The sequence below is a fragment of the Bubalus bubalis genome, chromosome 4 (genome assembly GCF_019923935.1).
Source record: "Bubalus bubalis isolate 160015118507 breed Murrah chromosome 4, NDDB_SH_1, whole genome shotgun sequence".
NCBI classification, from domain to species: domain Eukaryota; kingdom Metazoa; phylum Chordata; class Mammalia; order Artiodactyla; family Bovidae; genus Bubalus; species Bubalus bubalis.
The window spans coordinates 42,588,062-42,614,409 of NC_059160.1; the positions used below are offsets into that span (position 1 = coordinate 42,588,062).

At 40.1% G+C, this 26,348-nt stretch overlaps 1 protein-coding gene and 1 long non-coding RNA gene across 5 annotated transcripts in view; both read left to right on the forward strand.

Moving 5' to 3' along the window:
* Window positions 1-9,466, forward strand: part of FGD4 (FYVE, RhoGEF and PH domain containing 4) — a 241,934-nt gene extending 232,468 nt beyond the window's left edge. The window contains exon 18 of one of the 2 annotated variants that reach the window (XM_044941340.2): window positions 9,408-9,466. In XM_044941340.2, the coding sequence (XP_044797275.2) occupies window positions 9,408-9,445 (38 nt within the window). In that variant the 3' untranslated portion in view covers window positions 9,446-9,466. Of the gene's footprint in view, window positions 1-4,227; window positions 4,415-9,407 lie in introns of those variants that run through there. The other variant, XM_044941339.2, reaches the window with a different exon arrangement.
* A 2,011-nt stretch (window positions 9,467-11,477) lies between these two features.
* On the forward strand, window positions 11,478-14,398 carry LOC102394029. 3 transcript variants are annotated; one of them, XR_003108734.3, is made up of 3 exons: window positions 11,478-11,615; window positions 11,776-13,247; window positions 14,267-14,398. It is a non-coding gene; the product is annotated as an uncharacterized LOC102394029 (long non-coding RNA). The 3 variants fall into 3 exon arrangements; XR_327317.4 differs by lacking the exon at window positions 14,267-14,398 and having other exon boundaries at window positions 11,776-12,693; window positions 12,924-13,649; XR_003108733.3 differs by lacking the exon at window positions 14,267-14,398 and having other exon boundaries at window positions 11,776-13,649.
* Window positions 14,399-26,348: the final 11,950 nt, after the last annotated feature.

Genomic DNA, 26,348 nt, shown 5'->3' on the forward strand with positions numbered 1-26,348 from the left:
AGAATAAAGTTTGTGACAGAAGCCAGGATTGCCTGGTTATAGAGATATAGGGGCTTCTCCCTATAAGAACTACAAGGCCAGACCTCCAGGAACTGGTAAAGCAGCGCTGCTTTGTTCTCTTTGAAATGACTGCTGTACCCCATAGTGCTCCATCTTGTGAAACAGAAATAGAAAGGAGCCGTGTTTGAGTCTTAGTCCTGCAATTACCTGTTATGTGATCTTAGACAATTTGCCTGAATCCCAGTAACAAACTCACGTTCATTTCAAGGAATAAGAAACAGACATTCAGTAACTATGAAGCACTATACAAAATAGCATTTCATGGAACAGTTCATTGGGATCATACCTTATTGGCCTTTAATTGAACAAATAAAAGATATCCCTCAAAGGAATCCTAAGTGACTCTCAGTGTTATAAGTAAAATATTTCTAGAAATAATCCTTTTTAGGCATTTATTACCTTTAAGAATTTCTTAAACTAAATGTTGCCCTTGGCCCATTGATATGAATTGTTTGGGTCCATCTTACCCCAGAATAGAAATTATGGTGGAGAGAGCTAGTGTGGCCTGTTTGAGGGCTTTTCGAACTTTAGTATACATAGGAATCGCCTAAAGATCTTATTCAAATACAGATTCTGATTTAACAGGTCAGTGACAAGGCAGTTCTTGTTAACAAGGTCTCAGGTGATGCTGTTGCTCCTTAAACCAGTCTTGGAGTAACAAGCTTTGTATCATAGACAACTGGCCAGACATCCCTGGCTCTGTCATTTACTGGTTGTCATTTTAGGCACAAACTCTTTGAAAAGTTGTGGAACTTAAATGAGAGAATACTGTAGTATGTTGCCTGGCTCATAGGAGACATTCATTAAATAATTGTTAGTATCATGAATAGAGATCATTAAGGTAACATGGAAGTTTGCTGTCCTGACTATACAGTAGAATCACCTAGAAAGTAGTTAGACCAAGTCATCCTTGGCCTTACCCTCAGAAATTCTATTTGGGGGGTTGGGCTGTGGACATTAGTAGTGTCAAAAATACCCCAGGTGATCCTGATGAGAAACCTCGAGAAAGTGATTGCACACATTATTTCACACATTATTCCACATAAGCCTCACACAGCACTCTTAACATTTTCATATTAAATAAGCAGGAATAGAGAGATTAAGTAATTTGTCACTCCGCTTTAAAAAAAAATAATTTGTTTTTGGCTGTGCTAGCTCTTCATTGCTGCGAAGGCTTTTCTCTAGTTTCAGTGAGTGGGGGCTACTCTTCAGTTGCAGTGCCTGGGCTTCTCATTGAAGTAGCTTCTCTTGTTGCCGAGCATGGGCTCTAGGGAGTGTGGGCTTCAGTAGTTGTAGTTCCTGAGCTCTAGAGCACAGGCTCAATAGCTGTGGTGCACCAGCTTAACTGTTCCACGACTTGTGGGATCTTCCAGGACCAGGGATCAAACCCGTGCCCTCTGCTTTGGCAGGTGGATTCTTTACCACTGAGCCACCAGGGAGGGCCCTGTCACTCAGCTCTTGAAGTCCTCTCTTCCTTATCTGGTTTAAACATTCAATCACTGTAATCACTCCTTTGCATTCAATTCACTCAACCTCCTCTCTAGCTTTGTCTTACTTGCCTGACAAAACCAAAACCTGGTTGACTCTATTCTGTCTTCTCCATGCCTACAGCCAAGTAGCCAAACAAAATGAACAACTATATTGATTGGTCTCATTTTAAATTTATTACTGGATTACCATTTTGTATCCCCTTTCTCATACCTCCAACACCACCTCCCTCATAATGCAGCCAGTTGATGACCTTCTTACTTTACTCAGAAAATTAATTGACAGAGGACTCCTGCAGTTTCCCACAACTGCATCCAGCTGTCTACCAACACAGGTTCTACATACTCTTATCTTCCTAACCATCCATATTCCTACTTAAATCTGATTTCTAGTTTACACTGTATCCTGTCCCCACTCACCTTCTCAAGAATGCTGTTCCAACCATTATCTTTTCCTCATACAATATCAACTTTCCTTCTTAACTGAATCTACCAGCAAACATATAGGTTACAGTATTTCCCAACCTAAATAAACCTCTTCACTACACTTCCCCTGCCACCTACCACCCATTTTTCCTTCCATTTTGGAGCAATAGTTGAGTTGTCTATACTTGTTTCCAATTCTTCTCTTCCCATTCTTCCCTGAATATACTCCAATCAGGCTGAAAAATGTATCTCCCTTGATAAAACCTACTTTATCCATAATTTTCTCCATCTCCATTAATTGCAACTCTGGTTTTCAACTTTCTTAAGCCAAAAACTTTCATCTTTGACTCCTCTCTTTCTCAGAATACACATCCAATAATCAGGAATTTAGATTAGCTTACCTTTAAAATATTCCAAGAATTTTTCAGATTCTTTTTTACCAATTCCCACTGCTACCATTCTGGCCTAAACCATCATTGTCTCTTGCTACATTATTTCAGTAGCTTTCTAATTAGTCTCAAGTCTTCCAGCTCTCCCTCCACCCCTCCACTATTAAAAAGGCAGCCAGAGGAGTCTGTTAAAACACAAATCAAATTACGTGGCTTCTGTACCCCAATCCCTCCAGGGACTCCCATCTCCCTTAGAATAAAAGCCAAAGTCCTTTGGCCTCATAAGTTTTTATGTTTCCCCACTGCTGCTGCTGCTAAGTCGCTTCAGTCATGTCCGACTCTGTGCGACCCCATAGACGGCAGCCCACCAGGCTCCCCCGTCCGTGGGATTCTCCAGGCAAGAACACTGGAGTAGCTTGCCATTTCCTTCTCCAATGCATCAAAGTGGAAAGTGAAAGTGAAGACCGTCAGTTATGTCCGACTCTTAGCGACCTCATGGACTGCAGTCTATGAGGCTGCTCCTTCCATGGGATTTTCCAGGCAAGAGTACTGGAGTGGGGTGCCGTTGCCTTCTTCACTACACCACCCCATACATTTTACTTTTCTTTAAGCAAGCCAAGTACACTTCAGCCTTAGAACATCGACCCTGTTCCTTCTTCCCTGCAGTGCTCCTTTCCCAGATGTCTGCATGAGCACCTTTTCCAGTTTAGAGTCTGCTCAGATCTCATCACCACAACCTCAGTTCCAACATAACACTCTCATTCCTCAACCTGACCTATTTTTTCCTTATAGCACTTGGCATCTTGTAACAAACTAGATAATTAGCTGTTAGGTTTTTTGTTTTCTATGTTCTTTATCTACTAGAACATAAGCTCCTTGAAAGTAAGGATTTTTATCTGTTTTAATCACTGATGCCCTCAATCCCCAGTACTAGGAGTTACTTGGCACTTTGTAGACTTTCAATAAAAACTGGATACAAAAGCTAGGCTATGAAAATTAAAAATGAACAGAAATGTACTTCCAAAGTATCAAATTGTTGTGAACACAAAACTTTGGAACAGGGAATGAGAGGAAAAGAAAGCAACATTTTATATAGTTAAATTGTTTTAGTAACAAAGCCAAATTCCTGATTGTTTAAAACAGAGTCAAGGACTTCAAAATATAATAATGAAAATCTTAGTCAGCCTTTGCAGATGGAGTCTTGCTATAAAAAAAGTCAGTCTCAACTTGCTCTCATCACCATCACCGCAACATCTAGTCTGTGAGGAAATTAAAGGCAGCTGGTCACGGTTCCAGAAGGAGCCAGAAGTGGTGAAAGATGCATGTCCCAAGGAAGTGGGGCTCCAGAGGACCTGCCAGAGGGTTTGGATAATGAGCTCCTAGTCTGGAGTCAATCTCTTACAGAGGAAATGATCCATGTTTTGTTTTGGTCTTGTATTTATAAATACAGAGCCAGGTTGCTTTGTCTCAATAAAGGAAACTGCTTTTATAGAGTAAGATGTTACCACATAGTCATGGTGTTTTCACAGGAAACCATATTTTTAGATTGCTTACATATATGGTTATCATACACTGAACAAAGGTAATAACTGAAACGAGTATTTTTCTATATGGAATCATGTTCAAAGCTGGGAGAAACATGCCACATCCTAAAGATCATCTTGTAGTTTTCCATTAAGATGTGTGTGTCCTTGGGGAGTGGAAAACAGGCAGGCACAGACTACGGGGAGGCACAGGCTCACAGTTTTAAATAGAAGGGAAGGAAATATAGAGAAATTATTTTCTTAAGTCTTGATGCTTTTCTGAGTAAACCGTTTTTGTTGAGTTTTGACTTTTGAACTCTCTTGATGTTTTATGTACACAAGCACCCATGATAAAAAATGATGAAAAAACTGAAATGGAACATAAATACCAATGAACATATCAGTTGTCAAAAAAATGCCAAGTGAATAACAACCACTCTAGACAAAAATTAGAAGAATTAATGCACATTTTAAAAAAAGGTAAGTATTTATGCATTTTTTTGGCTGCAGTGTATTCATCTAGGGTGTTTGTTGCTGCTCACGGACTTTCTTTCTCACAGTTTTACTGTGCAGGCTTCTCACTGCAGTGGATTCTCTTGTTGCAGAGAATAGGCTCTGGAGCACACAGGCTTCAGTAGTTGCAGCACTCAAGCTCAGTAGCTGTGGTGCGTGGGCTGACCTGCCCCGCAGCATGTGGAATCTTCTCAGACCAAAGATCGAACCCATGACCCTGCGTTGGCAGGCGGATTCTCACTGGACCACCAGGGAAATCCCTAATGCACACTTTTGAATGCAGTATGTTGATAATACATGCTTAGACTAAAGGCAAATAGAATCTTATAGAGGTAATGAATTCTAGGTCATTGGTTTGTTTTATCCAGTGGTATGACAACATTTCAAAGTCTATGAGTTCTAGAGCTGAGCAAATTAGCATGTTGAATGTAATGGGAGCCAAATTTCTCACTGACAAGAGAAGGCAGTTACAATATGGGAAAGGGGGAATGTGATAAATTTGTGTTGTTGGACTAGAATTACAGGTATCAATACTGCTACTGCTGCTAAGTCGCTTCAGTTGTGTCCGACTCTGTGTGACCCCATAGACGGCAGCCCACCAGGCTCCCCCGTCCCTGGGATTCTCCAGGCAAGAACACTGGAGTGGGTTGCCATTTCCTTCTCCAATGCATGAAAGTGAAAAGTGAAAGGGAAGCTGCTCAGTCGTGTCCGACTCCCAGCGACTCCATGAATGGACTGCAGCCTTCCAGGCTCCTCCGTCCATGGGATTTTCCAGGCACGAGTACTGGAGTGGGATGCCATTGCCTTCTCCCACAGGTATCAATATAAACACATAATTTTATAGTTATTTAGCTAACTGGGTATAAATATAATACATATATAGATGTGTGTACATATGTATATTTGTGTGTGCACTCATGCTGTGAGGGTCAAGAAGCAATAATACCCCAGTAGCAATGTGTATACCTATGTTGGTTTCTAAATACCATTTCCACTAAAGGAACCAGAGCTGCTTGAAAAACTGGCTGATTCTAGGGGTATAGCAGAGAAAATTCAAGATAAGCCTGGAATATCATACTGTGACAAAAAGTGAAGGGGTTTCCCTGGTAGCTCAGCTGGTAAAGAATCCGCCTGCAATGCAGGCGACCCTGATTCAGTTCCTGGGTCAGGAAGATCTGCTGGAGAAGGGACTGCACTCCAGTATTTTTGGGCTTCCCTGGTGGCTCAGTCAGCTACAGTCCATGGAGTTGCAAAGAGTCGGACATGACTGAGTGACTCTCTCACTTAAAAAAAGTGAAAAAGTATTCAAAGAATGATGTGAACATGTCAAAAGACCCATAAGTTAGCTTGAAGAGGCTCCATATAGCAAAATCTGGGACAGTTGAACATAAATATTGAGTGTTTCCTATATGCTAGTTGCTTATTGTATCAATATTTAAAGTCTAGGATTACTTTGAATATGCTGACGGTTGGTTTCATTTTAAATTTCTCTTAGCATACAAATAACTCTCCTTATATTTTATCATGCCTCTAAATCAGAAAGTATGTTCTTTGTAAACAAAATACTCTGAATATTTTAAAATATATTAGTCATATTGTCACAAAATATATATATGTCAACATTCACAAGGTAAATTTCTGACACTTGTCATCTATGATTCAACCTAATATAAGATTTATAAAATGAAGTAAAAACAGAAGCATCCTATTTTAACCAAAGTGGAAACATGAACAAAGAAGTATCTAAAATGTTATAAAATTACACATTGTTTCAAATAAGGGACTATGTTCCTGGTTGTTTAATATTTAGTAATATTAGTTTATTTAAGGAATCCAAGAAAGGCTAATGGAATTTGAGTAGGAAAAAATTGTGTCAGAATAAAGAGATAGCAAGCTGAGAATATCTCTGACTTTTCCAAGTTCCAGAGCTCCTTCATGAATTTGGTGTTCTTATAGAGGTATAAATAGCTGCATCATTTATTTTAAAAATCCTAAATTTCACAGAGGACCTGAGTTTCAGAAAACAGTAGAAAAAGTGCAGTAGAACAAGTTATACATTTCAGGATTCAGAACCCAAGGCAAGGAAACTATGAAACCATATGAGCAGAAAATCAAGCTGCCAAAGCAAAGTCCAATGAAGTTGAAAAATGGTGAAATACTGGGTGCTTTTTTTTCTTAACTCTCCTTCCCTGTATTTTCCAGTTTTTCTAAAGTCTAAATATAGAAGTTATGAAAAGTGTCATTATTAAGGAAGTACCAACATTCACCAAAGAATGTGCTACCAGCCCACCTACCATCATTTACCAATAGTAGTGGCAACAGGGCAGACTCAAACTTCCTCTCACCCACAGGGCATTAGCTGGGGGTTAAACTGGGCTCCACCCAGAAGAGAGGATCCCCAGCCCCTGCGCTTTGCATTGGTTTGTCACCTGAGCTCCAATTATATGACGTATGCTGCAGATCTTAGTATTCAAAAGATTCCTTGGTCAACATAACCAGCATATAACAAGGGAAATTTCTTCCAACTTCTGCCAACATCTGCCTTTTATGGCCCTGAAGGAGGCCAAGGATGAGGGTCCAATGGGATACTGCTGGTGCTGCTGCTGCTAAGTCGCTTCAGTCGTGTCCGACTCTGTGCAACCCCATAGACCTACCAGGCTCCCCCGTCCCTGGGATTCTCCAGGCAAGAACACTGGCGTGGCTTGCCATTTCCTTCTCCAATGCATGAAAGTGAAAAGTGAAAGTGAAGTCGCTCAGTTGTGTCCGACTCTTCTCCACCCCATGGACTGCAGCCCACCAGGCTCCTCCGTCCATGGGATTTTCCAGGCAAGAGTACTGGAGTGGGGTGCCATTGCCTACTCCGACAATGGGATACACAGGTTCCCAAATACAGTAATAATTTGGTACCTCTTAAAATTAGTGTTCAGTTGTGTCTGACTCTTTGCAACCCTGTAGACTGTAGCCCATCAGGCTCCTCTGTCTATGGGATTCTCCAGGCAAGAATACTGGAGTGGGTAGCCATTCCCTTCTCCAGGGGGTCTTCCTGACCCAGGAATCAAACCTGGGTCTCCCACATCCCTGGCAGCTTCTTTACCGTCTGAGCCACCAGGGAATCCCCAGAACTATTGCTACTGAAATACTTGTTTAATATTTATTCAGAAAAGGAATAGCCAAGTATTAAGACTTGGGGGAAGTTCTTCTATTGTATTCTCAGTTCTTCAGTTTGGGCAAGAGAGTTGTATACACTTACTATTCACAAAGTAAAAAGATGAAATCAACCGGACCCAGTTTCTCTAAAAAGCGGCTTAGAGACCACTGCTCAAGTGTGCCCCTGGGGGTTTCAAGCTATGACAAGTGATTTTAACCACATTCTGTTTGTAAGAAGAGTTTTCGTAAATACGATTTTCTCCATATCACTATTTTCTACCGCGACAGTGCTCACTACAATGGCAGCCCCTGCAGCGGCAGCATGGACAGCTCCCCTGCTGGCCCACCCCTCAACCCAGCTCTGCTGGGAAGAGCAGGTGACGGTGCAGCTGCCTTGTGGTTCTCCCAGTCACCTTTGTCCCCTCAACCCTGTCCCCTTATTCTCCTTCCCTTAAAAATAACAGAATAATTTCTCAAATATGTCTACACTGAGTCCAAGGGATAGACTATCACAGCTCAGTCTTGATCCCCAAATTATGGGTGTCTTTTCATGAAATAGGGATCTATTGTTTGTAGTCTTAGATCTTATTAGTTTCATTTAACATCATATTCTAAGCATAACTATTAAGTTTTTAATAGTTATGGTCAACATTTGAGGGTTTACTACACACTATTCTAGGATCTTTACATGGATTATTTCATTTATTCTCCCCCACAAATTTATTTAGAAAATCTACCCTGATTTTCCCATTTTGAAAATTTCCCATTTTGCACTAGTTTATTTTTTAATGCTCCCAAATACTTATAGTTTGTTTTTCCCATTTTTTTCCAGTTTCTCATTGTTTTAAATTTACTTTTGATATCCCATATTTTTTCTTTTATTTTCTTCTTTTGGTATCCTGTATTTAATAAAAGTCACTTTTCCCTCTCAGTTTCTAATTCATTATTATAAAAGGTTGTTTACATTTATCTCTAACAGGTTTAAAAAATCTCAATGGTTTTATCTATTGTTCTTTTCTTCTACTTTTATTGAGAGATAATTGACATGCAGCACTGTATAAGTTTAAGGTGTACAGAATAATGATTTAACACATGAGTCAGGAACTAATTACCACAATAAATTTACTGATCAGATCAGATCAGATCAGTCGCTCAGTTGTGTCCGACTCTTTGTGACCCCATGAATCGCAGCACGCCAGGCCTCCCTGTCCATCACCAACTCCCAGAGTTCACTGAGACTCACGTCCATCAAGTCAGTGATGCCATCCAGCCATCTCATCCTCTGTCGTCCCCTTCTCCTCTTGCCCCCAATCCCTCCCAGCATCAGAGTCTTTTCCAATGAGTCAACTCTTCGCATGAAGTGGCCAAAGTACTGGAGTTTCAGCTTTAGCATCATTCCTTCCAAAGAAATCCCAGGGCTGATCTCCTTTAGGATAGACTGGTTGGATCTCCTTGCAGTCCAAGGGACTCGCAAGAGTCTTCTCCAACACCACAGTTCAAAAGCATCAATTCTTCGATGCTCAGCCTTCTTCACAGTCCAACTCTCACATCCATACATGACCACAGGAAAAACCATAGCCTTGACTAGATGGACCTTTGTTGACAAAGTAATGTCTCTGCTTTTGAATATGCTATCTAGGTTGGTCATAACTTTCCTTCCAAGGAGTAAGCGTCTTTTAATTTCATGGCTGCAATCACCATCTGCAATGATTTTGGAGCCCAGAAAAATACAGTCTGACACTGTTTCCACTGTTTCCCCATCTATTTCCCATGAAGTGATGGGGCCGGATGCTATGATCTTCGTTTTCTGAATGTTGAGCTTTAAGCCAACTTTTTCACTCTCCACTTTCACTTATATGCAGAGTACATCATGAGAAATGCTGGACTGGAAGTTTACTGAACATCATCTCAAAATTAAAGAAGTATAAAACCATTTTTTTCTTGCAGTGAGAAATCTTAGGATTTACTCTCTTAACAGCTTTCATATATGACATAGAGCAGTGTTACTTATATTGTATGTTACATCCCTAGTACTTATTTATCTTGCAATTGAAAGTTTGTACATTTTGACTACCTTACTTCGATTCCCCTTCTCCCCAACCCCACTTCAGTTCAGTTGCTCCAGTCGTGTCCAACTCTTTGCGACCCCATGAACCGCAGCACGCCAGGCTTCCCTGTCCATCACCAACCCCCAGAGTTTACCCAAATTCATGTCCATTAAGTCAGTGATGCCATCCAACCATCTCATCCTCTGTCATCCCCTTCTCCTCCTGCCTTCAATCTTTCCCAGCATTGGGGTCTTTTCAGATGAGTCAGCTCTTCGCATGAGGTGGCCAAAGTATTGGAGTTTCAGCTTCAACATCAGTCCTTCCAATGAACACCCAGGACTGATCTCCTTTAGGATGGACTGGTTGGATCTCCTTGCAGTCCAAGGGACTCTCAAGAGTCTTCTCCAACCCCACAGTTCAAAAGCATCAATTCTTCTAAGCTCAGCTTTCTTTATAGTCCAACTCTCACATCCATACATGACTACTGGAAAACCCATAGCTTTGATAAGACGGACGTTTGTTGACGACCACAAATCTGATCTCTTTCTATAAGTTTGTTTCTTTGTTTTTGAAATATAATTGAACTACAAAACTATGTTAGCTCCTGGTATAATGCATGTGAAAGTGAAGTGAAGTCGCTCAGTCGTGTCCAGCTCTTTGCGATCCCATGGACTGTAGTCTACCAGGCTTCTCTGTCCATGGGATTTTCCAGGCAAGAGTACTGGAGTGGGTTGCCATTTCCTTCTCCAGGGGATCTTCCTGGCCCAGGGATCAAACCCAGGTCTCCTGCATTGCAGGCAGACGCTTTACCCTCTAAGCCACCAGGGAAGCATAGTGATTCAATATTTATATATATTTCAAAATGATCATCATGATAAGTCTAGTTGCAATTGTTACCATATGAAGAGACTGTTAATTCATAATTATTGGTTATATTCCCCACATTGTATAATTAATACCTATGACTCATTTATTTTGTAACTGAAAGTTTGTACCTCTCAATCTCCCTCACCTACTTCTTTCTTCCCTCAACCCCTCCCCTCTGGCAACCATCTGTTTAGTCCCTGTATCTATGACTATTTCTGTGTAGTTATGTTTATTCATTTGTTTTTTTTTTTAGATTCCACATATAAGTGAAATCATCAGCTTTAGTATCATTCCTTCCAAAGAACACCCAGGGCTGATCTCCTTTAGAATAGACTGGTTGGATCTCCTTCCAGTTCAAGGGACTCTCAAGAGTCTTCTCCAACACCACAGTTCTAAAGCATCAATTCTTTGGCACTCAGCTTTCTTCACAGTCCAACTCTCGCATCCATACATGATCGCTGGAAAAAGCATAGCCTTGACTAGATGGACCTTTGTTGGCAAAGTAATGTCTCTGCTTTTGAATATGCTATCTAGGTTGGTCATAACTTTTCTTCCAAGGAGTAAGCGTCTTTTAATTTCATGGCTGCAGTCACCATATGCAGTGATTTTGGAGCCCAAAAAAAGTCTGACACTGTTTCCAGTGTTTCCCCAACTTATTTCCCATGAAATGATGGGACCAGATGCCATGATCTTTAGAAGGAATGATGCTAAAGCTGAAACTCCAGGACTTTGGCCACCTCATGCAAAGAGTTGACTCATTGGAAAAGATTCGGATGCTGGGAGGGATTGGGGGCAGGAGAAAAAGGGACGACAGAGGATGAGATGGCTGGATTGCATCACCGACTCATCGGACGTGAGTTTGAGTGAACTCCGGGAGATGGTGATGGACAGGGAGGCCTGGCGTGCTGCGATTCATCGGGTTGCAAAATGTCGGACACAACTGAGCGACTGAACTGAACTGAACTGATAGTTTGTATTTGTATTCCTCTTTCTGTGTCTGACTTACTTCACTTAGCATATTACCCTCTGCAGCACCAGGAAAGCCTGACGTCTTGCAGTCCATGGGGTCGCAAAGAGTTGGACATAACTGGGAAACTGAACAACAACATTACCCTCTAGGTCCTTCCACGCTGTTGAAAATGGCAAGATTTTACAGTAAGTCCCCTACATATGAACGTTCAAGTTGAAAACTTTGAAAGATGTGAATGTGCATTCCATCAGGGTCAGGTGTGAGTGAAATTGCAGCTGGCCCTTTGTCTCCTGTTGCTGACAACCATTCTGCTCTACCATCTCCCACCTTCTCTCCCTCCTCCAGTCAGCAGCACTTCTTGCCTGTTCATTCAACGCCAGCCCCTGGATGACAGCTGTTGCGCTGTACTCCTGTACTTTTCAAGGTACTGTACTGTAAGCTTAGAAGTGTTTCCTATACTTTTCTTGTCGGTTTTTATGTATTATTTGTGTGAAAAGCATTATAAAGCTATTACAGTACAATACATATAGCAGATTGTGTTGGGTACCTAGGCTACTTTGTCAGACTTAACAAATTGGACTCACTAATGTGCTCTCAGAATAGAACTAATTCATATGTAAGGGCTTGCTATATTCTTTTTTATGACTAATATTCTATTATCTTTATAATATCTTCTTTACCCACTCATCTATCAGTGGGCACTTAGGCGCCTTCCATATTCTGGCTATCGTAAATAATACTGCAATGAACATCAAAATGCTTATGCTTTCAAATTAGTGTTTTCATCATTTTTCACTAGTTCAAATAATGCTTCCAGGCACGTCTCTAACTTGTTATTGAGAGTTACTCCTCAATAGGCTAGATATCATAGAAAACTTCTTAGGTGGTTCCACTGGAAGAAGAGACTGAGAGTAAGTAACACCTTACACTAACTGTACATTGGAGTTGAAAACATGCATACCTACGCCACGCCTTGCTGCAGTTTTGACCTGCCTGGGGCTATATGCTGGCAGATGGATAAAGATGTGTCATTTTCTCCCAGTGACTCTGATTCTTCCCATTCATCCTGTACCTACCCACCCTACATTTATGAACCACTGTAACAGTCAAAACTGAGGGAATAACGTTCGTCTTCAGTGCTGCACTCAGGCCAGATACCACAAGCCCTGTCGAGAGGAGACCTCGGTCTCTGGCCTGTTGTCTTGACCTCATGCTCTCCTGCTCTCCTCCCAGTTGCCCAGGACTTCACTAAGGGTCTCTGAGGTAAGTCTCAGCCTGTCCTGGGGTGACTAGAATGAAAACAGAAATAGCTATCCAGGAAGAGAGAAGAGAATTAAGATAGCCATAAAAAGCCTTTCTAAAGGAGCTAAATATTTGTAAAGGAAAAAGGAAACTGGGGGGTGACTAGGGTATATCCCTGTTCCTTGCCTCCACATACTCCAGAACAGTGGTTCTCAACCTGGTTTTCTATCTCCTTTCTCCTCCATCCCCAGGAACATTTGGCAGAGTCTGGAGACATTTTTGGTTGTCACAGCTGGGAGGGACATCGTGCTACTGGCATATACCATGGAGTCCAGGGCTGCCGCTCTATATCCTACAGTGTACAAGACCGTGCCCCACAGCAAAGAGTTCTTCAAACCGCGATGTCAGTGGTGCCACAGTTGAAGCCCTACAACCCTTTCCTACAACCCTCTCTTTTCTTTTGTTCCCCTGTGCAATTCTCTACTTCTCTCAGATTCAAATGGAAAGATGACTGCATCTAACCAGAATGCTTCCTGGGCCTCAAGCAATTTCCCTATGTTCTCAGTCTGTAGTTGGTGAGTCTTTAGCAAGTTTTGTTGAGTTAAGTGACTCCTTATCTCACTTATGAGATCTGGGAACCCATGGAGAGATAAGAATAGTCTAAACACCTGGGTTGGGGCATGATCTGTGTTCTTCAGAGTTTGAGAATTACTGTCCTTAAATGGCCTTGGACTGTGATTGCAAAGCTTTTTCTCTCAGAAACTGTTTCTCTAGCTTAACATCTTCTTAGGATATTTCTCAGTGTTGCCTTTCCTCTGGACTATGATTCAGAGTCTCCAGTAACCACTGCCCATCCCCACAATATGCCATTATGATTCATATTTCTATTGAACTTGTAAATTCAACAGAGAACTAGAACTTGTGTTAATTGTTATTTGATAAATTAATTTGATGAAACTATATATACTTTGAAGAAAGAAGTCCTCTATGGGTTTGTTTTGCTTAAATGATTAATATTCTGATCTGAATATGCTTTATCACTATTCATTACACAGTGTTACATTTCTTGTGAGTTGTAGGGTAAAACTAGCCCATAGAAAGGACTTTAACAGTGAAAAAAAAAAATAAAATTAACAGTGAAAAAACGGAGCAGAGATTCTGACTTTAAAAGTCTATCTTCAACACGCCTGCACTAGTTTAAATACACCTCATCTATGCAGTGAAGAACTGGAAAGGAAAAAGAGAAGTTAACCGATGAGGAAAGCAGCTGATGTGTTTCCACTCAAAGACCTGGACACAGTGCTAAGTGCTTGTATCTACCATTTTTTGGAGATGATACTAAGGATCTGTTTCATCCTCACAGTCCAGTAAGGTGGGATGAGGAAACTAAGACTCAGAAACTTCAAGACAGCTCCTCAGAGACATATATCTAAGGAATGGCAGAAGCAGGTTTTAAGCCCATATCAAAGGCCTCACTTGACAGTAATGGGTACTATTATTACTGAGCACATTTTAGGAAAAAGATACCCTAGTAAGAGCTTCATATACATTATTTAGTTTTAAATCTCACAACTATTTTTTGTGTATTTTATAGAGAGTAAACTGAGGATCCGAAGCTTACCTCACTCATCCTGGGTTCAGTTCAGTTCAGTCCAGTTGCTCAGTCATGTCCGACTCTTTGCAGCCCCATGAATCGCAGCACGCCAGGCCTCCCTGTCCATCACCAACTCCTGGAGTTTACCCAAACTCATGTCTGTCGAGTCGGTGATGCCATCCAGCCATCTCATCCTCCGTCGTCCCCTTCTCCTCCTGCCCCCATCCTTCCCAGCATCAGGGTCTTTTCCAATGAATCAGCTCTTCGCATGGGGTGGCCAAAGTATTGGAGTTTCAGTTTCAGCATCAGTCCTTCCAATGAACACCCAGGACTGATCTCCTTTAGGGTGGACTGGTTGGATCTCCTTGCAGTCCAAGGGACTCTCAAGAGTCTTCTCCAACACCACAGTTCAAAGGCATCAATTCTTTGGCGCTCAGCTTTCTTCACAGTCCAACTCTCACATCCGTACATGACCACAGGAAAAACCATAGCTTTGACTAGACAGACCTTTGTTGGCAAAGTAATGTCTCTGCTTTTGAATATGCTATCTAGGTTGGTCATAACTTTCCTTCCAAGGATTAAGCGTCTTTTAATTTCATAGCTATAGTCACCATCTGCAGTGATTTTGGAGCCCCAAAAAAATAAAGTCTGACACTGTTTCCACTGTTTCCCCATCTATTTCCCATGAAGTGATGGGACCAGATGCCATGATCTTAGTTTTCTGAATGTTGAGCTCTAAGCCAACTTAACTGGTAAATAGATTGTGGATTCAAGCACATTTCATCTGCTTTAGAGAATACAGTATATTTTGTTTTGTCTCCCCAAAACATCATTTCCACCTCACCAGGTTGTGCTACAAGCATTATCTCATCAAATTCTATGACTAGCCTCCTGCCAAGAAATGGTACCTTTTTTGCAGATGGAAAAACTGAAGCTCAGATAGCACAAGTAACCTATCTAAGCCATATACATGGATTGTATTAGGTAAGAAATATCATATTAGTACTCCAACAATAATTTTCAACTTTGATCAGTGTAGGTGACTTTTGAAGCACCAGTGCATTTTTAAAAACAAATCATAAGCAAATTGTGTCCTATATACATATTATACGTTTCCAGGTTTAGAATGAGGTAATTTTAAAAGGCAACTACAAGATAGTATGTGAAAATTTAAAGAAATAAATTATAAAACAATATCATGGTACTCCTACCTAGGCATGTGTGGAAATTTTCTAAAAGCACACGTAGGAAACTCTTGGTGTAGAGAAAAGGGAACCCTCTCACATTGTTGGTGGGAATGTAAACTGGTACAGCCACTATGGAGAACAGTGTGGAGATTCCTTTAAAAACTGGGACTAGAACTGCCATACAACCCAGCAATCCCACTGCTGGCATATACACAGGGGAAACCAGACTTGAAAGAGACACATGTACCCCAGTGTTCATTGCAGCACTATTTATAGTAGCTAGGACATGGAAGCAACCTAGATGTCCATCATAAGATGAATGGATAAGGAAGTTGTGGTATATATACATGATGGAATATTACTCAGCTATAAAAAGGAATGCATTTGAGTCAGTTTTTTTTTTCTTTTTTTTTTTTTGTCCCCACCCACCTTGAGTCAGTTATAATGAGGTGGATGAAGCTGTAGCCTATTATAATAGAGTGAAGTAAGTCAGAAAGAGAAAGACAAATACTGTATTTAACGCATATATATGAAATTTAGAAAGACAATAACGAGGATCCTACATGCAGGGCAGCAAAGGAGACAAAGATGTAAAGAATAGACTTTTGGACTCAGTGGGAGAAGGCAAGGATGGGATGATTTGAGAGAGTAGCATTGAAACATGTATATTACTATGTGTAAAATAGGTGACCAGTGCAAATTTGATCATGAAGCAAGGCACCCAAAGCCAGTGCTCTGGGACAATCCGGAGGGATAGGGTAGGGAAGGAAGTGGGAGGGGTTCAGGATGGAAAGACACATGTATAGCCTTGGCTGATTCATGTTGATATATGGCAAAAACCATCACAATATTGTAAAGTACCTTCCAATTAAATAAATTCAAAAAATTTTAGCTGGGGGAAGAAAGGGATAGTTAGGGACTTTGGGAAGGTCATTACATGCTACTATATTTAAAATTGATAATCAACAATGACCTATTGTATAGCACATAGAACTCTGCTCAATGTTATGTGCCAGCTTGGATGGGAGGGGGTTTGGGGGGAGAATGGATACAAGTATACGTATGGCTGAGTCCCTTCATTCTTCACCTGGAACTACCACAGCATTGTTAATCGGCTATACCTCTAAACAAAATGTTTAAAGTTTAAAAAAATTTAATTGGAGGATAATTGCTTTACAATGTTGTGTTAGTTTCTGCTGTACACCAACATGAATCAACTATAAGTACACACATATATATATATACACACACACACACATACACACATCCCCTCCCTTTTCAGTCTCCCTTCCACCCTCTCATCCCTCTAGACCATCACAGAGCACCAAGCTGAGCTCCCTGTGTTATACAACAGCTTCCCACTGGGTATCTATTTTACGCATGGTAGTATATGTACGTAAATGCTACTTTCTCAATTCATCCCACTCTTTCCTTCCCACACAAGAAACTCTTAATAGCAGTTAGCTCATGGGCAAAAGATTGAACAGACATCAGGCAACTTCTGCCTTTCCCTTATACCTTTCATTAAAATGACAACCCTCTCCAGTACTCTTGCATGGAAAATCCCATGGACAGAGGAGCCTGGTAGGCTATAGTCCATGGAATTGCAAAGAGTTGGACACAACTGAGCAACTTTACTTTCTACCCTTTCTTTCAGATGAAACAATCTAAACACAACCTCAGAGAACCTCCTAGCTTGAGAACATACACTAGTTTGCATGTCATAAAAGTAATCCAAAGATTGCCAACAGTTTCATAAAGGGATCTAGACAGTGAGGTGTGATCTCTGACACACAGTTGGCAAGGTGGGTGGGTGGGGATGAGGGTGGGAAGTGGCTTTTAGAAAACCTACAGACAAGGTACATAGGCCAGAGGTGTGTCTTGGGTAGCTCTGAGTTACTGATCCTGGGAACTGATTGTCTAGATGGTCAGACTCTGTGGGCAAAACTCAGTGATGCTGCTTCCTGGGGCTTTGAGCTGGCTTTGGGGCTAGGATACACCTTCTACCAAAGAGTGCAGTGGGTCTCAGACAGAGGCATAAAATAATTTTAAAACTTGATTACTAATTTATCATATTTTAATTCTACTAAAAGTCACATTTTAAATGTATGGGCTTTTTGGTTGTTGTTTATCCAGAGATACAAGGAACTCCTAAATTAAGGAAGTTTTGTCAAATTGAGGGTCAAGAAAACTGAGTTCTAATCCTGTCTCTACTAGTAACTAGAGCTGCAAACCTGAGCTCATCATATTCTCTGAACCTTTGTTTCCTTATTTGTAAAATACTGAAGTGGACTAAAATTTAAAATCATGAAAATTGCTAGTGTTCCCTTAGGTTTTAGTGTTGTAAGACTCTTATTGTTTACATTTTGTTATTCATTGTTCCCATGAATCTCCTTGCCTTTTTGAAAGCCTATATTTGATATCATATGCAAGTTTAATGTATTGTATGTTTGAATACACATAGTCACTTCCATTTTTTCAAATGTTACTCAAATGCTTCCTCAATTTGGTGCTGTAGACCAGTCTGCTCTCCCTTCCTTTTCATTCAGAAGGTTCCAGTCTCTTAGCCACAGTCCCTGAGCATCAGTGGATCCTGTGAGAATCAATAAGGTAAGCTGGTGGGCTCAGCATTAGTGCTGAAAAGCATATAAAATCTCCTTTTCAAGATTCAAAGATTTTAGTCAGGCAAATAAGTTTGGCTGATTGTCAGATAAGGCATTCTAAGTGTTGCACTTAGGTACCTAGAAGGTATTTGTAGTGGCTATTTTTGCCCTGCCCACCTGTCATGCCTGGAGTCTAATTTCTAACCCCCAACACACATATTCTGTACCATCTACCTGAAAATGCGCCAAACTTGACCCTGTAACTTCACTTCCATAGAGTTAAGAATACCATTAACAGAATTAAAAGACAAAGCGCATATTGAGAGAAAATATTTGAAAAACATATAATAAAGTTTATTTGCCATCATAAATATAAATGACTCTTAAAAATAACTATTTTAAAATAATAGTGCAATGGAAAATGGGCAAAGACTGTGAATATGTAACTCATAAAAAAGAAATAAGGACAAACATGCAAAAATTTACTAATAATATAAATAAAAATGTTTGCTTTTAATCTTATTATATTAGCAAAAGTAAAATTATTGATACTATTCAAAGGTGGGCATGAGGAAATGGGTACTTCTATATGACTTCATTAGAATATAAACTAGCACACGATATCTATTCAGATTTAAACATGCATTACATTTGACTTAGCAATTTCACTTCTAGGAATCTACTTTGCTGAAATATTAACAAAACTATGAATATACACATGTATAAAGATATTTTCTACAGCATTGTCCATAATAAATTAAGAAATTCCAAGTGACCTATCAATTACCAAGATAAAAACTGTTAAATAAATTATCATAATCCTTATAAGAAATTACTGTGAAGCCATTGGGAAGAATATTTTGAGATTTTTATGTGCTGGTATAGAAGACATAGCACTAAGTAAGAAAAACTGTAATAAATGGAACTTTACTTACTATAAGTGAAAAACTAGAATTATATGTGTAGAACTATATGGTTGTCTGAGGATTTCTTACAAAGAGCTGAGAAAAGAAGAGAAGCTAAAGAAAAAGGAGAAAAGGAGAGATATACCCATCTGAATGCAGAGTTCCAAAGAATAGCAAGGAGAGATAAGAAAGCCTTCCTACGTGAACAATGCAAAGAAATAGAGGAAAACAATAGAATGGGAAAGACTAGAGAACTCTTCAAGAAAATTAGAGATACCAAGGAAACATTTCATGAAAAGATGGGCACAATAATGGACAGAAACGGTATGGACCTAAGACAAGCAGAAGATATTAAGAAGATGTAGAAAGAATACACAGAAGAACTATACAAAAATGATTTTAATGACCAGCTAACCCTGATGGTGTGATCACTCACCTAGAGCCAGACACCTTGGAGTGTGAAGTCAAGTGGGCCTTAGGAAGCATCACTACAAACAAAGCTAGTGGAGGTGATAGAATTCCAGCTGAGCTATTTCAAATCCTGAAAGATGATGCTGTGAAAGTGCTGCACTCAATATGTCAGCAAATTTGGAAAACTCAGCAGTGGCCACAGGACTAGAAAAGGTCAGTTTTCATTCCAATCCCAAAGAAAGGCAATGCCAAAGAATGCTCAACCTACCATATAATTGCACTCATTTCACATGCTAGCAAAGTAATGCTCAAAATTCTAGAAGCCAGCCTTCAACAGTACGTGAACCGTGAACTTCCAGATGTTCAAGCTGGATTTAGAAAAGGCAGAGGAACCAGAGATCAAATTGCCAACATCTGTTGGATCACTGAAAAAGCAAGAAAGTTCTAGAAAAACATCTACTTCTGCTTCATTGACTATGCCAAAGCCTTTGACTGTGTGGATCACAATAAACTGTGGAAAATTCTGAAAGAGATGGGAATACCAGACCACCTGACCTGCCTCTTGAGAAATCTGTATGCAGGTCAGGAAGCAACAGTTAGAACTGGACATGGAACAGCAGACTGGTTCCAAATTGGGAAAGGAGTATGTCAAGGCTGTATATTGTCACCCTGATTATTTAACACCCTGATTATTTAACTTATATGCAGAGTACATCATGAGAAATGCTGGGCTGGATGAAGCACAAGCTGGGTTCAGATTGCTGGGAGAAATATCAATAACCTCAGATATGCAGATGACAGCAAAGAGGAACTAAAGAGTCTAAAGATAAAGATGAAAGAGGAGAATGAAAACGCTGGTTTAAAGCTCAACATTCAAAAAACAAAGATTATGGCATCCAGTCCCATTACTTCATGGAAAATAGATGGGGAAACAATGGAAATAAGGCCAGACTTTATTTTCTTGGGTTCCAAAATCTCTCCAGATGGTGACTGCAGCCATGAAATTAAAAGACACTTGCTCCTTGGAAGAAAAGCTATGACAAACCTAGACAGTGTATTAAAAAGCAGAGACATTACTTTGCTGACAAAGGTGCGTCTAGTCAAAGCCATGGTTTTTCCAGTAGTCATGTATGGATATGAGAGTTTCACCATAAAGAAGGCTGAGCACCGAAGAATTGAAATATTAAGATATTTCTCCCAGCAATCTGAACCCAGCTTGTGCTTCATCCAGCCCAGCATTTCTCATGATGTACTCTGCATATAAGTTAAATAATCAGGGTGACAATATACAGCCTTGACATACTCCTTTCCCAATTTGGAACCAGTCTGCTGTTCCATGTCCAGTTCTAACTGTTGCTTCCTGACTTGCATACAGATTTCTCAAGAGGCAGGTCAGGTGGTCTGGTATTCCCATCTCTTTCAGAATTTTCCACAGTTTATTGTGATCCACACAGTCAAAGGCTTTGGCATAGTCAATGAAGCAGAAGTAGATGTTTTTCTAGAACTTTCTTGCTTTTTCAGTGATCCAACAGATGTTGGCAATTTGATCTCTGGTTCCTCTGCCTTTTCTAAATCCAGCTTGAACATCTGGAAGTTCACGGTTCACGTACTGTTGAAGGCTGGCTTCTAGAATTTTGAGCATTACTTTGCTAGCATGTGAAATGAGTGCAATTATATGGTAGGTTGAGCATTCTTTGGCATTGCCTTTCTTTGGGATTGGAATGAAAACTGACCTTTTCTAGTCCTGTGGCCACTGCTGAGTTTTCCAAATTTGCTGACATATTGAGTGCAGCACTTTCACAGCATCATCTTTCAGGATTTGAAATAGCTCAGCTGGAATTCTATCACCTCCACTAGCTTTGTTTGTAGTGATGCTTCCTAAGGCCCACTTGACTTCACACTCCAAGGTGTCTGGCTCTAGGTGAGTGATCACACCATCAGGGTTAGCTGGTCATTAAAATCGTTTTTGTATAGTTCTTCTGTGTATTCTTTCTACATCTTCTTAATATCTTCTGCTTGTCTTAGGTCCATACCGTTTCTGTCCATTATTGTGCCCATCTTTTCATGAAATGTTTCCTTGGTATCTCTAATTTTCTTGAAGAGTTCTCTAGTCTTTCCCATTCTATTGTTTTCCTCTATTTCTTTGCATTGTTCACGTAGGAAGGCTTTCTTATCTCTCCTTGCTATTCTTTGGAACACTGCATTCCGATGGGTGCATCTTTCCTTTTTTCTTTTGCCTTTAGCTTCTCTTCTTAGCTATTTGCAAGGCCTCCTCAGAGACCATTTTGAACATATAAAGAATACAAAATGTTCCTGTCATACTCCTTGTTATGGATTGATATATATTCCACCAGGGCCTCAGAATATGATTTTATGTGGAAATAGTGTATTTACAGAAGTAATCAAGTTTAAAAATGCCTTCAAGTAAAAAGCTTTCTCCTGGGACATCTCTGGTGGTCCAGGGCTTAAGACTTTGTCGCAGGTTCGATCCCTGGTGGGAGAGCTAAGATCCCACATACCTTGCAGCCAACAAAACAAAACAAAACACAGAAACAGTAGTGTAACAAACTCAGTAAAGACTTTTAAAATGGTCTGCATAAAAAACAAAACAAACAAACAAAAAAAACACCAAACTAAAAAAATCCTTCTTCCGTCTCTAGTAAAACGAGGTCATTAGAGTGAGGAGGACATTTGGACCCAGAGACAGATAAGCACAGAAGTGAGTTGATGTGAACACATGCAGGGAGCAGACTGCCATGTGAAGAAGGAGGCAGAGATTGGAGTTATGCTGTCACAAGAAAGAAATGTTTGTGGTCACTAAAAGTTAGGGGAGAGGCATGGAACGGATTCTCCTTCACAGTCCTTAAAGGAAGCCCATCCTGCTGAGGTCTTGACTTTGAACTTTTAGCTTGTAGAAATATGAGGTAATAAACTTCTGTGTTTTAAAGAAACTAGTTTGTGGTACTTTGCCACAATAGCCCTAGAAAACAAATACAATCCTCTATCAAATTTAAGCAGAAAGGGATTTAGTACCTGGAATTAGATGCTTAATATTTACTCTGTTTTTTTCTGACTGAAAAAACAGGCTGTAGGCTAGACATCTAGGAAATACTCCCAGAATCACTGGGACTCCTAGGATTACTGATATGTTTACTATATGGTAATCCACCCCAATACTATTGCCTGGAAAATCCCATGGACGGAGGAGCCTGGTAGGCTACAGCCCATGGGGTCGCAAAGAGTCGGACACGACTGAGAGACTTCACTTCACTTCACTTTTACTACAATCAGGAGCTGGCTCTCAGGATCTCTTCACTTCAGCCACTATCTGAGAATCAGGAAAACATCATCAGAACCATCAACTCCAGGACTGTATCTCATGTCCATGATCTGCACAAGTAAAATGCATGTGTTGCACACCTCCTCCATCCTCTCACAATTTAGTTCAGAATTTAAGCCTTTGAGCCTGTTTTGGGGAACAAAAATATCTGGAGTGCTTTGTTGCAAATATATTTGGATATGAAGCTTTTAGCTTTTTCGTTTCTGAAGCAGAAGAAAAAGAGAAAAGGCCCACAAGAAAGAGGTTGAAATACATTTTGAACAAGCTATTGTTTTCCTTTTATCTTTTTGGTCACCATTTTATGGCTTATTTCTTTAACATCCTTCTTCTGTTTCCTCTTAAATATTCCTATTACCCATTTTACCCATCTTCTTTATATTCTCTGAACAAGTGCATCTATTCTAAATTTGTCCAGGTGTCTCAATCATTCTTGCCTGGAGAATTCCAGAACAGAGTAGCCTGGCAGGTTACCATCCATGGGGTCACAATGAGTCGGACACAACTGAGTGACTGACACACACACACACACAAACACACACTCCGTCATTACCACCCCAGGATATACTACCATCATCTCTGACTTGATTACCACAATACCCCCTATCAGGTTTCCTGTTCTCCCTTCCCCCATCCCAATTCAGTGGGATGGAGGTGATCTTTGTAAAATTCATGACATCATGTCTCTCTCTTTGGTCACCCTTCTGATTTTCTTCATTACCTTCAGGAGACATCTCTCACTCCTCACTCTCATGAGTTCACCTTGCCACTCACTATTCCCTCACAGGCCTCACCCTATACTAAGTCACCCTAAGCTGTTTAAACCATCCAGAATGCCTCATGTCCTTTCCTTTCTCTTCACTTTGGCACAAGTTGTTCCCTCTGTCTGGTTTGGAAGTTGTTTCCCTTTGTCTTTGTCAGGTCAACTCCTATTAATCCTTTCATCTAGTGCTGACTTCCATATTAATTCTAGTTACTTGCTGATTTTCTTCCTCAGAGGAGAGAATGAGATTTGAACAATTTTGCAGAATGTATTTTATTCACCTTCGTAGCTTTAGTGTTAAATATAGCTTTAATTTAATTATTTATATTAATTCTCTATTTTAATTTTGGTTTGTTTGGTTTGGTTTTTCCAATGGTGTGAATAGTGGCACACATTAAAGACTGCTGTCAGGATTTTGAGGTATATCATTTTCTACCTTTGCATTAGCTTCCTAGTACTGCTAAAGCTGCTTAAAAACTTACTTTCATTTTGGTAGTAGGTCACATCTTTAGTAGTTATGTTATTATTCCTATTTCATAGATTGGGATTGGGAGTAAGGTCACATCATTCTTAAATAGAATGATTAATTCAGAACTTCTTCCCTCATGCTGTATTAAGTAAAACAACAAGTTCTTCTTGACTAGCTCAAATAAAGCAAATTTAATATGGAAAACATATATTTATTCATTCATACAGACATATGTCTATTTATTCATTTGGCCAAATATTCAGTAATTGAAGAGGAAAGAGAATAAATAAAAGCCATCAAAAAGAAACAAAAAGTCAACTAATGGATAAAACTTTATATATATTATATATAATATACTTAGAACTTTATGATACACTATGTTATTCACTAATTTTGCTGTGTCACTTATGTGATACATCCATCCCAGTTATACAGCATTTCTAGAAAATTGTTTCTTTTTAAAAAAAAATATTTATTTATGTATTGGCTGCGTCAAGTCCTAGTTGCCGCACGCACGCTCAGTAGTTGTGGTTCACGGGCTTAGTTGCCCTGCAGCATGTGGGATCTTCGTTCCCTGACCAGGGATCGAACCCATGTCCCCTGCACTGGAAGGTGGTTTTTTAACCAAACCCAGGGAAGTCCCAGAAAACTAGTTCTTAAAACTCAAATTGACTCATGCTGCCCAGTACTGGTTAGATGGACTGGCTGGGAATTAGAAAGGAGAGATGTTCAAAGTCTCTCCTAGACTGGGCTGGTGACAGAAGAAATCCTGGCTTTTGTCCCTTTTGTTTACCACAGTGTACCAGTGAGCCCTTGGATATGCAAAGGCAGCTAACCAATGGCTGAAAAGCTAAATTTTTCTTCACCGTAAAGTGTGGGCTTTGAGTTGGTGTAGGAAAGATGAATGGAGAAGGAAATGGCAACCCACTCCAGTATTCTTGCCTAACGAATCCTGTGGACAGAGAAGCCTGGTGGGCTGCTGTACATAGGGTCACATAGAATCAGACACGACTGAAGCGACAGCATGCATGCATGCATTGGAGAAGGAAATGGCAACACACTCCAGTATCCTTGCCTGGAGAATCTCAGGGACGGAGGAGCCTGGTGGGCTGCCATCTATGGGGTCGCACAGAGTCAGACATGACTGAAGTGACTTAGCAGCAGCAGCAGCAGGAAAGGTGAAAAAGAGTCCTGAAAAACAGAGGAGATAGGAGGTTTGAGGAGTTTCTATGAATGCCAAATGACATTTTGGGAACCTGAAGTACAGATATAAAGAGGCTAATGAGAAATTCCCAGAGATAGTGTAGGTGTTTAAGAACAGGGATGCCAAACAAGTAACATTTTGTTGTTGGCATTGTTGTGAGGTAAAATCAGCCTATTATTTCAAACAGTTAATAAAATATGCCACATGTTCTGAAGGTGGGAGGATTAAAGGAGGTGATAAGTTCCACTGGTATATGGGCGTGGAGCAAAGGGAAGAAAACAGTATAGGGTGAAGAAATTAGACTCGGCTACTCTTAATTCTTAATTGTATTGTCACACTGCCCTCTAATGGTCTGTCAGTATTTCACTATTTAGCAGATTCAATTGTTAGCTTCTGAGCCACCTGACTGACAATTTCCCCGTTCAGTTCAGTTCAGTAGCTTAGTCGTGTCCGACTCTTTGCGACCCCATGGATATATTATAATATTACTTCATATTATATTATATTATATATTATACATATATATATATGCCTGCTCTTTAAATTTTTCCATTAACAAATAAAAAAGACTATGTCCTTTGAGGCCACAAATAAAGGAAAAGCAGTTGCATAGTTGTTGCCCAGGGCACCTTGCCCCTATGAAGCAGTTACTGGTTATGCCCATGGAGCTTCACTGTGAGCCTACCTTCTCCTTTTGTCTGTCTTTTCATCTCAGACAAAATATAGACTGCTCAGAGATAAAGAAGAGACCAAAAGCTCCATCAACAGAGTGCTGAGAAACAAAGTGGGTAACATCTGACTGTTATATAATACTATCTTTGGTAGAAAATAAATACTATCTTTGGTCTGCTTTCTGTTTTTGGAATTCTCAAGTTGTTTGTCTCATTTTGACTCTGAAATTAAAAAAAAAAATAGAAGGAAATGTTCATAAAACTTGATGCCAAAACACCACTAGTGGACCTTCAGGTCTTAGCTTAGATGAAATTTAATTCATTTGTTCAGAAGTATTTATTGAGTATCTCTCATGTGTCTTGCTGAACAAATCAAGCATATTCCCCACAGCCAACGTGTATGGGGGCTTCCCAGGTGGTGCAAGTAGTAAGGAAGTAGTAGTAGTAAAGCCAATGCAAGAGATATAAGAAATGTGGGTTCGATCCCTGGGTCGGGAAGATACCCTGGAGGAGGGCATGGCAACCCACTACA